We start from the raw sequence: 17,309 nt of genomic DNA, 5'->3' as shown, positions 1-17,309 counted from the left end.
TGGGAGAAATTAAGTACAAGAAGTGAAATCAACCCGACCACTTGCAGGGTTGATGTTGCAGGAATATATCCAAGGGTTTGGCTAAAAAACAATGTCAATCCTAAGGATGTGAAGCTATGGTATGAATTTAGGGCTTTAGCCTCAGTTTATACAACTTCACCAGGATTCCAGGAAATATCACAGCTACCAAAATGGATTCAGGAAGCAGTCCAAGAAACATGGGCAAATAATGATCATTTGTCCAGAGGAGATGTGCTCGAGTTATACTTCTTTAGTGCAGCTTCAGAACCAACAGAGAAAGGATCACACGAGCCCTTTCATTTCATCAAGCTAAGGAAACCTTTCATGAATAATCAAAGATTTATCAAGGATCCTATATATGAAGAAATACCATTGGTGTCCACTTTTGGAGAGAATGAAATCTCAACCAGAAGGGCATGGGGTATTTGGGTTTGTCTCATCGATATAGACAATGTCAAGTTTCCGTTCAAATTTTATCAGAATTCTGTGAACAGATCATTCCTATTAAACAAAGTGACAGGAAAAACTACGGCTTTTGCGGAAGAACTCTTCGCAAAAAAGAGGAACTTTTTGTGGAACAACAAGCTACCGGGGAGTAAAGAAACTCGCCGAAAATTTCGTAACATGACTCATATCGCAAGATGGTCAGAGAATATTTGCCCAGAATGTCCAAACCAGAAGGAGCCAGAATTCGGAAAGACCTTCAGACCCCGAACAGATCGAAAAGATTTTTCCGAGACAAGCAAAGGTGGACAGGGACCACCAAAACCGTGTTTTTCCAGGGGCCCACTGCGAAAGCAAAAGATGCTCCGACAACAATAAAGAAGGCATGTGAGGAGAATAAATCCAAAAGAAAAAGTCAAGCATGTGACTCATCCACTAGTAAAAGATGCCATCGAGCATGTGACTCTCTCACTAGCAAAAGATGACATCAATAATGTCATAAATAATTCAAGACAGCTGTAAGATTTTCTGAAGTTTCTCGGTGAAACGAGTAGAACTTCAGCTATAAATACAAGCATTTGAGAAAGTTGAAAACATCGATCATTCCCTTCAGTTTTCTTACGAAAATAAAAATTATTGTAATATTTCTCTTTCTAAGTTTCTATTAAGTTTCTGTTTTATTATTTCAAGAACAAGGCTACTATGAGTAGCTAAACTAGTTATCTTCTCCTCTTCAAATGAGGTTGATTTATGTAATAATATGTTGTCTGAATAAATTTCCTAAGTCTCTTATTCATCCATGCTCATATTTTATAATTAATTTTATATATCATACGCCTTAAGGTAGAAAACGAATTAAGGCTGTGCTGGGTGTCGTTGAAGGAGCTTGTGTAGAAACCATCTGTTGCGACTGCGTGGTTGAGTGTGAGGAGCACTTCGTAAAACTCGGCAGGTATGACCCGACGACACTATGGTCAAAGAGGTATTTAAATTTTAATTAATCTTACGGAAGCATGATGGGCTTATGCATAATTTCTTAAAAAAGGATAAGAAAGGGTAAAATAGACATTATTTAGTTTTAAGGACATATTCGGGAAACTTTTTAATTAATGAAGGATAACTTTGGGTAATGACAAAGAAAATGGATATAATCGGGACGATGGTAAAACTATAAGAACATAATTATGAATTATCCCGAAAAAGAGTACATGTTACCTATGAGATAAATTTTGTAGCTAACATATATATATATATATATATATATATATATATATATAAATATTTATTGAAATAATGCATCTAACATACTTTAGTAATTATTATAAGAATTGTTTGGTGCACTTACTGCACTTGATAAATCTTCTTGTAATGAAGTGTATATTTTGAAACTCCTCATCCACTCCATGTAAAATTTTCTCATCTGCCGTCGACCATAATGCAGTTACGGCACCAACCATGCAAAGTCATTTAACCTATTTCCCAATGGCCGTCAACTAACGCCGTTATTTTATTCTTCCCTTTCCTCTACAGCACAAACAAACAAGCCCAATGTCTTTTCATGTATACAGTGTATATATATACACGGATGGACAGTACTTCGAGTTGGAGGAGCTAGCTCTCGATCGATAAGGAAGAAAACCCACAAGGGAAATAGACCCTGCAACTGAGAGCTCTTGATAATCGTAAGAAAATTTTCGATGCTCCGATTCATGTTTTAGTTTTAATTATGCTGAAATGTGTGTGCATTTTCCAGTTCTTGGTGGTGTTTTCTTGATCTTCTTTCGAATAATTAATTTAATCTCGGGATTCTTGATTCGGTGGTGGTGTATACGAGTGTTTTATGCTGATTTTTCTCTCTTTTTGGAGGGATTTTGAAGTTGGTTGCCTTTACTGTGGGAAAATAATTATTGGGTCTGATTGAATAGCATGCTTTTCTTTGTGAGAAACAAGTTTTGATGTGTTATTTGGGATTTCATTTCAACGGTTTTTTTTTCGCATATGATTGTGTCTTCAGAATATTTGAGGTTTCTTGAGTAATTAATGTGAAACGTGGATCATGTGGTACTGTATGCCTTTGGAGGTTCATTAAAGTTTGTAGTTATGGTTTATAGAGTCGGTTGGTTAAAGTTTTGAACTTTTTGTTTTATCTTGTTTTCATGTGTTTGGGAGTGAAGTTCATGGTTGAAAAATGTCGAGTAAAATTTGAATGTTAGGTTGATATTGGGAGGCTATAATTGGCTTTATCACAAGCGTAGTTTGTCTGTCATGAAAACATGTGCTCTGTCTAAGAAGACCTGGTACGGCTCCTTCGTGTTTCTTTCCTTTTGTCCAGAGGAAGTAGCTTTTTATTAGTTGCGTCTCTGCTTGTTTAAGTTATTTTAGATTGTATGCTTGAAATAAAACTCTTGTTTAGATCTGGAGATCATTACTTTGATGGTTTTGAACAAGAAAGGAGTGATTGAATTGAAATGACAATCATATACCCAAACGTTGGAATGATTTATTTACGGATTTATTTGGATCTTGATTCATATTGCACGATTTGAATGACCGCGTTTGATTTTCGTTTCAGTGGCATGGAGCTGGAAGTTCGTGACATTCACGTGAGCAAGGAAGGAGAAGGTGTTATCATGTACTCAAGTGGTGCCTCTGATGACTCGAAACAGGGAATTTCAAGTCTGGAAGAAGGATTGAACAGTGATTCTGAAGAAAATGACTTTGAAACAAAAGAAATCGACATAGAAAAGCCCATTGATGATCCAAAGATTTGTGGAAACTTGAAACATCAGCAAGATTTTCGAGTCTTTAACACTGAAGCTTTCATGTCAAAGGAGGATGCAACATTTGAGGATCAAAAGGTAAAGAATGATGACAAGAAGATGGGAGCTTGTGGCAAAAAGGCTAACAAGTCTGCTGCTGGAAACCGTAAAACTAATCGTACGGTTCCACAGCCCTTTGCTCTTGAAACTGAAAGGCGTGCTTTCTGTGGAACCCGTCCATTTGGTTCTGAGTTAGACAATACTACTGCTGGAGATAAGCCTGTAAATTTGTCTCACCATCTTTATGCTTCACTGCATATTCTCGTAATAGGTCTGCTAATGTTTTCGATCAAAATTCTCAGGTTGTTTTTGTAAAAAGAAAAGTGATTTTTCCAATAGGTCTCGTGAATTTGGTAGTCACATCTAAGTATGCTTCAATTTTATTTCTATCTTCAACAAGATCTTGAGACAGCATATGCACACTTTTATGCATGAAAAATTTTAAATGAACGAGAGAAATGTCAACAACTGATACTGTGTTCTCTTTGCCTATTCAGATAGTCGCACCGATGGAACCAAGGAAGCCATTGCAACCTGATAACAAGAAGCATCCTGATGAAGATGATCTTTCAGTCACGTCACCGTATCTCATCTCAAATCGAACTCTTTTCAACATTTATTTACGTTTCTTCGACTTTTCTTTGACTCCTTAAATTTATTTTTTCTCAACCGCATAAGAAACGGTGCATCATCAAGAAAGTTCAAAAAGGCGACTATTGCATCAGCACCGGTGTTTAAGAGCAGTGAACGGGCTGAGAGAAGGAAGCAGGTAGAATTTAAATGATTTGTTTTAACTTTGTTTTAGTACTTACTTATCTTCGCTATTCTTCGTTAGTTCTACTTGAAATTGGAGGAGAAAACTCAAGCATTGGAGGCTGAGAGAACTCAGGATGAGGCAAGAAGGAAGGTAATTACATGCTCTTATGTTGGACAAAGTAACAAATATTTTGAGTTGAAAATTTTGTTGTAGATCGAGTTTCGGAATTTCTACTCATCATTAGGTTCTTCAGCAGAGGGAAAAAATAATTGATTTCAAATATATAGTCTATGATAAGAGTTCATTTTTATTTTGTATCTTTTGAAATGTTGCAACTTAGGAAAGACAAGTTAAAAATCCATGGCAAAGTATCATCAAAATCCTTGAACACCTGCTTTAATACACACCCTTGTCTTCTCTGGCTTCTGCATATTTGTAGGAAGAGACTGAAGCAGCAATCAAGCAACTGCGAAAGAGTTTAAACTTTAAGGCAAGTCCAATGCCAAGTTTTTACCACGAGGAACCTCCACCGCAGGTCAAACTGAAAAAGGTACCGGAACATTGGCATGATCATGAAAACTTTGAAAATCTTTTGTACCATAAGTTATAGAACATCTTACTCAAGCAACATAAACTCGCCTTTTTTGCCTTCACGTCATTGCATCAGCCGCCTCTAACTCGCGCAAAATCGCCAAAGTTGGGCAGAAGGAAACTCGAGATCACTATACAGAATGGTACTACGACGTGCAAGAATGGAGAGACCATCCAAGGAGAGGAGGTGATGGATGAGACTTTTGCATCTAATAAGATTATTGGCAACATTGCTGTTCATTCTTGAGCTCTTGGTTAGTAATTATTGTGGAACAACGTTAATTTAAGCCTTTCAACTGCTGTATTTTGAATGCTTATGTCAAAGCAGCAAGGCCCTTTGAGTGGTTTGCCTTAATTTAATGTGAATTGTAAGTTTCTGTATGTTATTCGGTACAGTTTCTCGAAATTTTTCATGTTGATTAAACCATTACTTCATTCTTGAATAAAATGAAAATGGTGATCTTTGATAAATACATCAGAATATATTCCTAGATACAGAAACCATAATACAAAACACAGAAGGCCTTAACCAGATCGCGGTTTGATTTTAAAAAACGGCCCAACAAGCATGTATCAATGGCGAACACATTTCACCATCATTTGAAATGAATCTGGACTTGTTTTCTTCGACAGATCGATTGTGGTCTTTATGGGGTCATTTTATTTGTAAATATTCAAGAATTTATTCACAATAATATGGTAAGAACTCAATGTATTCGATATCAATCAGTTAAAAGCTAGTGTTGTATGTGTTATCTGTAGGCTATGCTTATGTCATGCTAACACATAAAATTATCAACGAAACAAAAAAGGCCAGTCCATGTGAAACATACATCAATTCAAAATTATTTCAAGAACTTTATATCTAGATTTAGCTCGAATTTCGCTTCTGCGGCATGAGAAACGTCATATGTCTTGTGAGGTTGAATTGAAAGTTTGAAATGTGCCATTTCTGAAAATCGGTCCACTGCAACAAACACGAAGTTGGAAATCCATGCCCAAGCCAGATGAAGCAATATTGGTAGGGGTGAGCAGACACCAAACCGAACCAGAAAACCAACCCATACCAGACAGTTGGTTTGGATTGGTTTTTAGTCGATAACTGCTTGGATTGAAAAAAATTGCATTGATTCAAAAAAAAAAACCAAACTGATTTTATAAATATATAATATTTCAATTATCTATATAGATTATTTGAATCCAAAAATGGTTTTTCTCATCCCTAATTTTAGTTGACACAATCATTAAAACACATCGTGTGTTGCAAGTTGATGACCGTGTTCTAGCTTTATTATATTTTGATAGTTAAATCAGACTGATAAAAATTTCAAAAAAAATATCTTTCAACGATCAAAAATTAGTGGAACTTAAATATTTTAAACATATTACAGCTCAAATGCTGACTCTTTTTTGCCGACTTAATTATTCGAAGTCAATTGTAGTGGGAAAAATCCCGATTCAGTTTTAAATGTTTGCACACTTTCTCTGTTTAGTTTTAAATATTTTTACGTTCTCGACTTCGTCTCAAATATTTCCCAAAAGTTTTCGGTTCATTTCTAAATGTTTTTACGTTCCCAGTTTCGCACCAAATATTTCACAAAAGTTTCCGGTTTGGTCCTTCTATCTACTCGTGGGTTAGAAATAACAATATACATTACGTGTAATTCATAAGTTGTAAAAGCCCCAAAATTCTAGATTGAAATCCCTGACTTTCGTTTCACTTGTTCCATAGTTTTGTTTCTCACTCTGTTCACGATTCTCTGTGTCATGATTGTCTTTCTGGCTCCTTCTACACCACAAATGGTTATCACATAAACATGGTCATCATTCAAAGAATCTATGATTTCTTCCTCGACCTGTCTTCTGAATTCAAACTCCATAGATGGTTTGTCATAGATGGACACCATGGATGGTGCAGGGATCTTTTCGGAGTTTTTCAATGTCTTGTGCAGTCCTCTTGGCATTCTTTCCCACCGAATACCGCACGATTATACTTCAAACCTTAAGATCATCGTACCCTCGCAAGATCCCCGTGGCTTCCTCGAGATTCAGAGTGTTAGTGATGTGAATTCTTATGAATGAAAGACAAACACGATTATAGCGAATCACACCCTCAATTCGAATACAAAAGAAATCAAATATTTTGTCCCGACCTTTATGAACAAGTAAGTTTCGGATATCCACCTCTAGTTGAACCCGTAACTAGCAACATATAATCACGAGGATAAATAATTAATCACAACTGAACCTTCAGAGGAACCTGTCTCTGATAATTCACGAAGATAATCAATTGACAAACGCCACAAAACTTATGAAACTTTGATAAGTTTGATTTGATATAAACAAAGCAAAGCTTGGAAAAAATTCTAGAGAAAATTTTTAAGAATTGATAAAAATCAATAAACTGAATAATTCATTAATTAACTGTCTCTCATGAATGAGAAGTTTACAATATATAGAAGAAATAAACTAGGAATCCTAATAGAATTAAACTAAAGGTTTCCTAGTTGGATTATAATTTCAAAATCCTAAAGATAATGCAAAATAGATATCAAAGATATCATCTAGAAATTTCCTAATAGACTTTTAAGACTCAAAATAACACAATATATCAAAATATATCAAAAATCACGCACACACACAAAACACCTTTGGTGTGTGAAAATCTCGATAGCGCGGGCGCATCTCCTTCGCATTTTATTCATCAAAGTTTCTCCAATAGCGCGGGCGCCCAAGGCAATGGCGCGGGCGCGCTAGCCTTTCGCAGATGACGGCGCGGGCGCGCGTGGATAGGAGTGCGGGCGCGCCTATGCTTCGAACCAAGAAATTAAATTTCGTGATCTCTTCAATGTTTTCTCCATTTTCTTGATCATTTTGGCCTCCGAAAACATTATAATAATTTCCAAAGTAATCCATGCTCTCCAACCAATTTTCCATGGATCCTCAATCCTTCAATCCTTGATGGCAAATTAAAAGACATCTTTTGGAACAATATGAATCGTCGGACGCCTCCTAGATTCATATCAGACTCCCCTTCAAAAAGATTTGTCCTCCAATCTTGCCCCTTACCTACAAAAACCAAGCAAGAATGAGAAACTTGAAAATTATTTTTCACATGCACTAATAGAACTTGCATACTCATAACATTATCAAAATTCACGAAATTCTTCATGCTTATACTAAACACCTCATAACCATTTACATGCATAAACATGATTAAAATTTCATTAAGCAAAACATAGATCAAATTCCTCCCCTTCTTAGACCTAGTTAACCCCAATAAAATGTTCATAGTTAAGTACAACCATTGGTTTCTAGGAATAAGAAACAATTCACATGCATTATGGCACTTACAACTCCACTCGACATATCTCTTCATGTGTAGCCATAACAAATATTCATCCATTAGATTCATTCTTTTGGATCTCCAATAGTAATACCTCAAATTCAAAACAAATGTCTTTTCATCAAACAAATCATACAATGACAAACATATAGAGAAAAACTTATTTTCTTTAAACAAATACGTGCTTACATAAAATTTATCATTGACACTGCACAAGTATTTTTCAAACACATCATCAAAATCAGTATCCCACTCACTCAATTTATGAGCAATTTCAAACCATAAGAACCTTGTAACCGCAAGAGATAAGAACTCATACCTTGGTTATAGTGTAGTAACTACCACATTTCCCTTACCTCGTTGGTAATTGATCAACCCTCCACTACCAATTCTAAATCCTTGAGAACTCTCAACAATCACAAGTAAAACAAATTTTCTTGTACACAACACATTATCTTTCAAACTTTCACACAAACTGTCATCTCTTTGTGTTGACACCACAATTATCAAATATTCGACATGCCCATTCAAAGTTTTGATATATACTAAGATATAATCAAAGTATAACACAATAAATTTACCTCTAGGCGCATGCAAAATATAACACTTCAATCTCATGAAAGTATTACGCACATTCACAAGTCTCCCATCAAAGTATTTAAATCCACACAATTGAGAATTGAGATCATACCTTTGAAAGTAGACATTTGATTGATATTCAAAATTTAAATCATACCTCTCGAATGGAACAACTCTCAAACCTCTAACCTCAATTTGTGTATGACCAACTTCACATAGATCCAACATGTTAAGTCTTTTAATATTGTATCTCCTTTGCTTTTTCATCAACACATCTCCAAAATCCTGCAAAAAAGAACGAACAATGCTCGGAATTGAACCAGCTATATCATCACAATGAGATAAAACTTTTTTGTACAAAAGTACTTTAGGAATTTTATTCATTTGAACAAAATTTTCAACCTCACTATTTTGGACCATATATAAATTTCTTTTTTTTTTGGTCTCTTTCCACTTAATTTCTTTCCTCTCTTTTTTTTACCTCAAAGGCCATCTCACTCTTTTGGACACTCATTTTTTTGGCTTCTTCTTTTCTTTTTCCTTTTCTTTTTCCATGGCTATCTCACTTTTGTCATCACTCTTTTTTTTTTTTTCAGCCATATCACACAAATTTTCACCTTTCAATTGATCCTCAAGAAATTCTTTTGGACTCAATTGAATAGCAACATTATAAGACTCATCCAACAAATTACTAATCCCACTATGAACATCCATATGACTCTGATCTATTACAAAAATATTAGATGACTCTTCAACACCAAAAACTCACCTACCACTTCACATTTGCCAACACTAATACCACTATCAACCACGTCATGTACAATAGAAGATTTCTCATCAAGCCATTCACCTTCCACCGCACAAATTTCAACACTATCATCATCAATCAATGAAGTTTTATCAACATCAATTTTCTCAATTTATTCAACTTTAACTTTTGATTCTGAAACGACCCTAACTCTATAATTAATAAATAAATATGCGGAATTTTTTTTTTCTAAGTAAAAATATGTACATACATGCCCATACATATATGCACAGAATAAATAAATTTAAAAATAAATAACTTGAATAAAAATAATGCAACAACTCGAAAACTTAACATTTCATAATATAAATATCTGAGTCATGCGTTAAATAAAATACTGACAAAAGTGAAATAAATTAAAGTTTTGCATGCACTGAAAATTACTTAAAATAAAATATCCCAAATCACAACCACTGAAAATAATTAAAATGTAACATGCTAAAAAAATTCGAGACATGCATAAAGACTCAGACAACGGTCACGGGGGATCACTGTCAGTCTGCTCATACGTCCTCGCCGCCGGTAGGAGCTACATCCTCCTCCACGTACTCACCTGCACCATACCAGTGTAGTGAGCCTAGAGGCCCAACATGCTAACATAACAAGGGTTTAAAATAATTTAAATCACTTTAATACTAATACATAACATATACATGAATGAGCATGCTTAAAAATATCATTGACATCACATAACTTAAATTAACTTAAATATCATAACATAAATAATATCTACATTGTTGAGCAAAGTATTTTCTAACATCGCATTGTTGTATCCATAGTGTAACCTTAAATCATACATTAAATACTGATCAGCGTGAAAACCAACGTACGTGGCGGTGACGAATCACCTCTTAAATTGGCAGTAAACTGCCCTTCAATAGTTCACATATGGGGACGAATCCCCCTTAAATTGTCACACTACTTCAACTTCCAACATAAAAATTATTTTTCTTTTGCTCAACTTTAAACATTAAATCATGCATAAAAATTATTTCATGAATGCATGTACTTAAATAAAATGTGTGTCCTTCATATATATTTAATTTAATTTTTATACTAACATATAAATACTAAAATAACATTCATGCATAAAATAATTAAATATATATTTAGGACACATGCAATTTCTCATGGGTTGTACTGAACTGCTGGCCCTAACACTCAAGCCCATTTACTTAAATCTGGCCCATTAACACTGAGACTGACCCATTAATATACTTAAGCCCAACATTACATTTTTAAGCCCAATTAATTAATTAAAGCCCAATAAAACACTCCTGGCCCAATAACAACCTATATTGGCCCAATGGGCCCAAAAGCCCAAAGATTGGCCCAATAACTTCCATGGGCCCCCAAGGCCCATAAAAATTAGTGGACTCACTTAATTAATTTAATTAAGCCCAAAAATAATTTAATTTAACCCAAAATAATTAAATGGAACCCAAATCATTTTATTTCTAATTAATTGGCCCAAAAACCAATTAAATCATAAAATACTTTAAAATTAAAAAAACTCAAGCCCGACCCACCAACCCGGACCCGGACCAACTTAAACCCAACCCACTACCATACTGACCCGACCCAGACCACTCAGACCCGGCCCAAACCCCGAATTCAGCCCAACCCGTGACCCCCTCCCTTGCTTCCTCTCGGCCGAGAGCAGCAGGCCTTCTCGGCCTGCTGTCGGCCAGCTCCGGCCGCCCCTGGCCGGAGCCCCACCGCCCAGACGTAGCCCACGTCTGGGCGGTCCCGACATGGCCCTAGCCCTGACCCCATGCACCCCCTAATCCGAGCCCGAACCCCACTTCCTCAAACCCTAGCTGCGCATCCATGGAGGCCGATCTACACTTGGTGGTTTCCTGGGCTCGTTTGGCTCGAACCACTCGAGCCACTCGAGTCCAGGCCACTCACACACACCCTCTGAACCCTACCAGCAGTCGTACAAGGCATGGAGGAAGAAAAACGTGAGCATGATTGAAAGAATACATGAACAAAGTGCATATCAACCAAAAGCAAAAGTTTTCTGAAAATTCCTTGGAACAATCTGATGTTTACACATTCACACATATAATTCCTGATATGGCACGAAAATAAAGAGAAATAATCATGCCTTTTACTGAAATTGAAGAGATGAAGGCGCGTGGAACGATTCCGGGACGACGGGACGACGACGACAAGCTTTGGACCTTCAAAAACGTGGCTATGGAGTCTACCTTGGGGCTGCTCGGTCGAAGAAGAAGATGAAGGAGGGTGGGATGTCGGCTGAATGAGGGAAATCGGGTGAGGGGTTGGGTAGATTAGGTTAAGTTTTGGTTTTTTAAAATAATTAAAATTTGTTAGATAGATAATATCATTTAATTAGATTAGTAATATACATAAAATGTAAAATTTTAAACTCTTAAAAATACAAAATAATCTACTATCAAACATAAATCCCGAAATTAAAACTTAAGGGAATTTTAAAAATACTAAAAAGTCATTATTTTGGCTTATTTTGAATAAAAACGGACTCCTAAAATTATATAAAATTAAATACTAAAAATATTGAGGAAATAAAACTCAAAATAATATTTTGGGCTCTAAAAAGACTCATAAAATAATTTGGATAGAAAGCTGTCATTTCGTCCGTCCACGGTCTCGTCTACGCGATCAAAAACAATTAAATACTAAAAATCATAAAATCACCAATTATGGGTTAAATGCTTAAAAAATAAATTAAATCATGCACAAATAATTCCACATAATTATTTAACCCATAAATCTAAAATTTTAAATGAATTAAAATTCCTAATTATGCATGCAAATTTACGTATTTAGAATACCGGGTGTTACAATTCTCCCCCCCTTAAATTGGATTTCGTCCTCGAAATTAAAGTACTTACCCGAACAACTCCGGGTAGCGAGTCCTCATATCTGCCTCGGTCTCCCAAGTAGCTTCCTCCTCCGAGTGATTCAGCCACTGGACTCTGACCATCGGTATGACACACGTCCTAAGCCTCCGCTCCTCCCTAGCCAAGATCCGTATAGGCCTCTCCTCAAATGCTAACTCCGGTGTCAACTGAAGAGGCTCAAAATCCAACACATGCGACGGGTTGGAGACATATCTCCGAAGCATGGATATATGGAAAACGTTGTGCACTGCTGCAAGCCCTGGTGGTAGAGCTAAACGGTAGGCCAACGTGCCAACTCTCTCCAAGATCTGGAATGACCCTATATACCTCGGATTAAGCTTGCCTCTCCGGCCAAATCGCACTACTCCCTTCATAGGTGACACCTTCAGGAATACGTGATCCCCTACAGCGAACTCCAAATCTCGTCGTCGAGTATCTGCATAATTCTTCTGACGACTCTGAGCAGTCCTCATCCGATCCCGAATCTGAGTCACAATGTCAGCTGTCTGCTGCACAATCTCAAGACCAAGTAAAATCCTCTCACCAACCTCATCCCAATGCACAGGAGATCTGCATCTCCTCCCATACAATGCTGCATAAGGAGCCATACCTATAGACGACTGAAAACTGTTGTTATAGGTAAACTCCACTAATGGCAGTCTAGTCTCCCACGAGCCCTGAAAATCGATGACACAAGCTCTCAGAAGATCCTCGAGAACCTGGATCACTCTCTCAGACTGACCATCTGTCTGGGGATGGAATGCTGTGCTGAACAAAAGTCTAGTCCCCAAAGCTGTGTGCAGACTCTTCCAAAACGCGGATGTGAATCTCGGATCTCTGTCTGACACAATCGACACTGGTATGCCATGCAACCTAACAATCTCCTTGATGTAAAGCTCTGCATACTGTGTCAATGAGTAAGTAGTCCTCACCGGCAAGAAATGAGCTGACTTGGTGAGTCTATCCACAATCACCCAAATCGCTGTGCAACCTCTGGCACTCCTCGGTAAGCCAACCACAAAGTCCATCGTAATATTCTCCCATTTCCATTCCGGAATAGGAAGAGGTCTAAGAAGTCCCACTGGACGCTGATGCTCTGCCTTGACTTGCTGACAAGTCAAGCACTCTGACACCACTCTCCCGATGTCTCTCTTCATCCCGGGCCACCAATACAATAGCTGCAAATCTCTGTACATATTCGTACTTCCGGGGTGAATGGAGTACGGAGATGTGTGAGCCTCTGCTAAAATCTCAGCTCTCAACTGATCGACGTTCGGTACCCACATCCTACCACGGTACTGAACAATGCCATCCACAACTGTATACATAAGATTACCCTTGGCCTCATCTCTCTGTCTCCATCGCTGCAACTCCTCATCAGTAGACTGTCCATCTCTGATCCGATCTCGCAGAACTAGCTGCACCGTCAAAACTGACAAGTTTGGTGCATGACCACTCGAATAACACTCCAAGTCAAATCTCTGAATCTCGCTCTGTAGTGGTAACTGTACTGTCAAACATGATACCACTGACGACTTCCAACTCAAAGCATCTGCTACTACATTAGCTTTACCCGGATGGTAGCTAATGTCACAGTCATAATCCTTCACCAACTCCAACCATCTCCGTTGCCTCATGTTCAACTCCTTCTGAGTGAAGAAGTACTTGAGGCTCTTGTGATCAGTGAAAATCTTGCACTTCTCGCCATACAGATAGTGCCTCCAGATTTTCAAAGCGAAAACCACTGCTGCTAACTCCAAGTCATGCGTCGGGTAATTCTGCTCATGAATCTTCAGCTGCCTCGATACATACGCAATAACCTTGCCACACTGCATAAGTACTGTGCCTAAACCCAGCTTAGACGCGTCGGTGTACACCACTAGCTCCTCGTGTGGTACTGTCACTGCTAACACCGGTGCAGTAGTGAGTGCTTCCTTCAGCTGATCGAAGCTCCTCTGACAGTCTGAACTCCAGATAAACTTCGTATTCTTCTTGGTTAAGGAAGTCAAGGGTACTACAATGGAAGAAAAACCCTTGATGAACTTCCTATAATATCCTGCCAAACCCAGGAAACTGCGAATCTCTGAAGCATTCTTTGGAATACCCCAATTCTGCACTGCCTCAACCTTCGACTGATCCACTGCAATCCCATCTCTCGAAATAATGTGGCCAAGAAATGCCACCTGCTCGAGCCAAAACTCGCACTTACTGAACTTGGCATACAAACGATGCTCCCTCAAAGTCTGCAAGGCTGTCTGCAGATGCTGTCTATGCTCCTCAATGCTCCTAGAGTAGATCAAGATATTATCAATGAAGACTATGATGAACTGATCTAGATACGGCTAAAAGACTCGGTTCATGAGATCCATGAAAACCGCTGGAGCATTGGTCATCCCAAAAGGCATCACTAAGAACTCGTAATGCCCATAACGTGTCCTGAAAGCAGTCTTGGACACATCTGCATCTCTAACTCGCAACTGATGATAACCAGATTGCAGATCGATCTTGGAGAACACTGAAGCTCCCTGCAACTGGTCAAATAAATCCTATATCCTCAGCAGTGGATACTTGTTCTTCACTGTGACCCTGTTGAGCTTCCGGTAATCGATGCACAATCTCATACGCCATCCTTCTTCTTCACAAATAACACCGGAGCTCCCCATGGAGAAAAGCTAGGACGAACAAAGACTTTCTCTAATAACTCCTGAATCTGCTCCTTCAACTCTTTCATCACGGTAGGAGCAAGTCTGTACGGTGCCTTAGAGATAGGCACGGTGTCTGGCACTAAATCGATGCCGAACTCCACATCTCTCACTGGTGGAATTCCTGCAACATCCTCCGGAAAGACATTTGGAAAGTCACGAACCACCTCTATCTCTGATAATGATCTGCTAGATGGTTCTGAGGCCGTGACAATACTCGCTAGAAACCCCTGGCAACCCCGTCTCAACAACTTCCTCGCCTGAATAAGAGATATCACCTGAGGAAAATCACTGCTCTGAGATGCATGGAAAGTAAACGGGTCGCCTCCTGACGGTTTCACTGACACTGACCTCCGACGAAAATCAATCGAAGCTCCATTGACTGTCAACCAGTCCATACCCAAAATCAAATCAAAACCACTCAATGGCAAAACCACCACATCTGCTCGAATGGAGTGTCCCTGAAGCTCCAACTCCAGTTCTCGAATAACCTTCGAGGTAGAAATAATCTGCCCTGACGGCATAGTAACATCATACCCACTGTCAATAATCTCAGGTGTGATGCCTATTCGCCTGATAAACTCCAGGGAGATAAACGAATGCGTAGCTCCTGAATCTAGCAACGCAAACGTGGAGTTGCCTCCAACTAGAATTCTCCCTGCACGCAGAAAATTCCCAACAATTTCATATCACTACTAAACTTTTTTCCAATGAGTCACTACTGACCCTTAATTCTAATCACAAGTAAAACATGCTTATTATTCTAACATGCAGATAGATAACCCAAAGAACAACAATTCCATAAAGAAAACGAAATTTTTAACCAAAGGAAAATTATAAAATACTAGAGGTAAGATATACCGGTGATCAAGGAGGTGTCTGGGTCTGCCTCCTCTACCTGCATGACGAACACTCTACCAGCAGTGTTCTTCTTCCTTGGGCAGTTAGCTATCTGATGCCCTGGCTCCCTACAGTGGTAACAAACTCCTGCTCCCAACAGACAAGGTCCCGAATGCATCTTCTGACACTTCGGGAAAGTAGGAAAACCTATGGCATTAGGGGCCCCGCCCCTCTGCTGCTGCGGCCTCTGCTGCGGATTCGGGCCCTTAGCCGCCCAGTAAACTGCTTCTTCGTAGGAGGCTGCGAAGATGGTCGCTGATACCCTGACTGAATCTGTCTCTTCCCTTGCTGCTCCCTCTGGATCTCTCTCCTGCCCTCCTCGGAACGCAAGGCTCTACTGACTGCAGTCTCATAAGTAGGGACGTCCGCCATGCGAACGTCATGCCTGATATCCTGAAAGAGTGGGTGCCCGGTGAGCCAACTTGTGGCTAAGGGCTTTTATGACTCTATGTATAAACAATCTTTTGTTTAATATAATTTACACTTTTATAATGGCATTTACTTTATCTTTTATCATAATATTATGTTGTGACATACTATAAGATGTTTAGATGAAGACCTTGAATATACTATAGTGTATGTAAGATGTGGTGGCACATGGGGATGGCTATCATGAAACACATCTTATAGTCACTGTATATTCTAAACAGTTCCTAGTCGATTGAGCCGTCCGTTAATAAGGATAAGGATCGCTCGAGATTGAGACTAGCATTTGCAATGCCGAGTACCACGTTTCATTGGTATGGAACATAGAGATGTTCAAAGCATGCAAATGGATATTCATACGATGAATGATCGAACTACCCTATCCGGACTTTCCAAGTGGTTATCACTTATCGAGTGGATAAAGCCCGCGGTTTTGGTTGTACACCATTAGTCCTTACTACTTGAAACATCATTGAGACTCTATATGCTAGTACTATACTTTGACTCGTTTACCGACTCTATTGGGGTCATCAGGTGTCGGGATTGGATACAGTTACGACACATATAGGAGTCGATGCTTTGTTGTCAAGGATTCACCACATACTTGCTAGTATGGATATCCTATGCAATCTGAGGAGATATTAGTGTGACGAATCTCTAGCCAGAGTACATGATGTGTTTTAAGAAATGGTTTCTTAGTAGCACATGCGATGTCACTATTTGATCTTCAAGATGCATTGCATAGTTATCGAATCTCGAACGACTCTCGATTTACCAATGGTTGTTGATTCGATCGGGATATATGGATGAAGGGACCGTACTGTACGCTAACCAAACTCTATTGGTTCTTGCAGGCACTATCAGTGATACCCAGGGAATCATGGGGCGATGTTGCTAGGCGCTCTTACCATGATTCGATGGGCAAGTCGGAAATTGTTGTTCCGAGTCACAAGGAGTTGTGAGCCCACGGCTAGCTGTATCCCTGAACCATTGAGGGTCACACAAGTAATGGATTTTTAATCCCC

General features: G+C 38.7%; 1 protein-coding gene across 1 annotated transcript; it reads left to right on the top strand.

The window, feature by feature from the left end:
• The first annotated feature begins 1,989 nt into the window (after nucleotides 1-1,989).
• Nucleotides 1,990-5,013, top strand: LOC140875232 (protein WVD2-like 3). The gene is made up of 7 exons (XM_073278865.1): nucleotides 1,990-2,147; nucleotides 3,038-3,506; nucleotides 3,782-3,867; nucleotides 3,963-4,053; nucleotides 4,120-4,191; nucleotides 4,481-4,591; nucleotides 4,709-5,013. The coding sequence occupies exons 2-7, from the start codon at nucleotides 3,042-3,044 to the stop codon at nucleotides 4,877-4,879; spliced, it is 996 nt and encodes a 331-aa protein (XP_073134966.1). The 5' UTR covers nucleotides 1,990-2,147; nucleotides 3,038-3,041; the 3' UTR covers nucleotides 4,880-5,013.
• Nucleotides 5,014-17,309: the final 12,296 nt, after the last annotated feature.

Source organism: Henckelia pumila, chromosome 1 (genome assembly GCF_033568475.1).
Source record: "Henckelia pumila isolate YLH828 chromosome 1, ASM3356847v2, whole genome shotgun sequence".
NCBI lineage: Eukaryota > Viridiplantae > Streptophyta > Magnoliopsida > Lamiales > Gesneriaceae > Henckelia > Henckelia pumila.
Note: the sequence above shows the minus strand (reverse complement) of the source record. Positions and strands in the feature narration are given on the sequence as shown.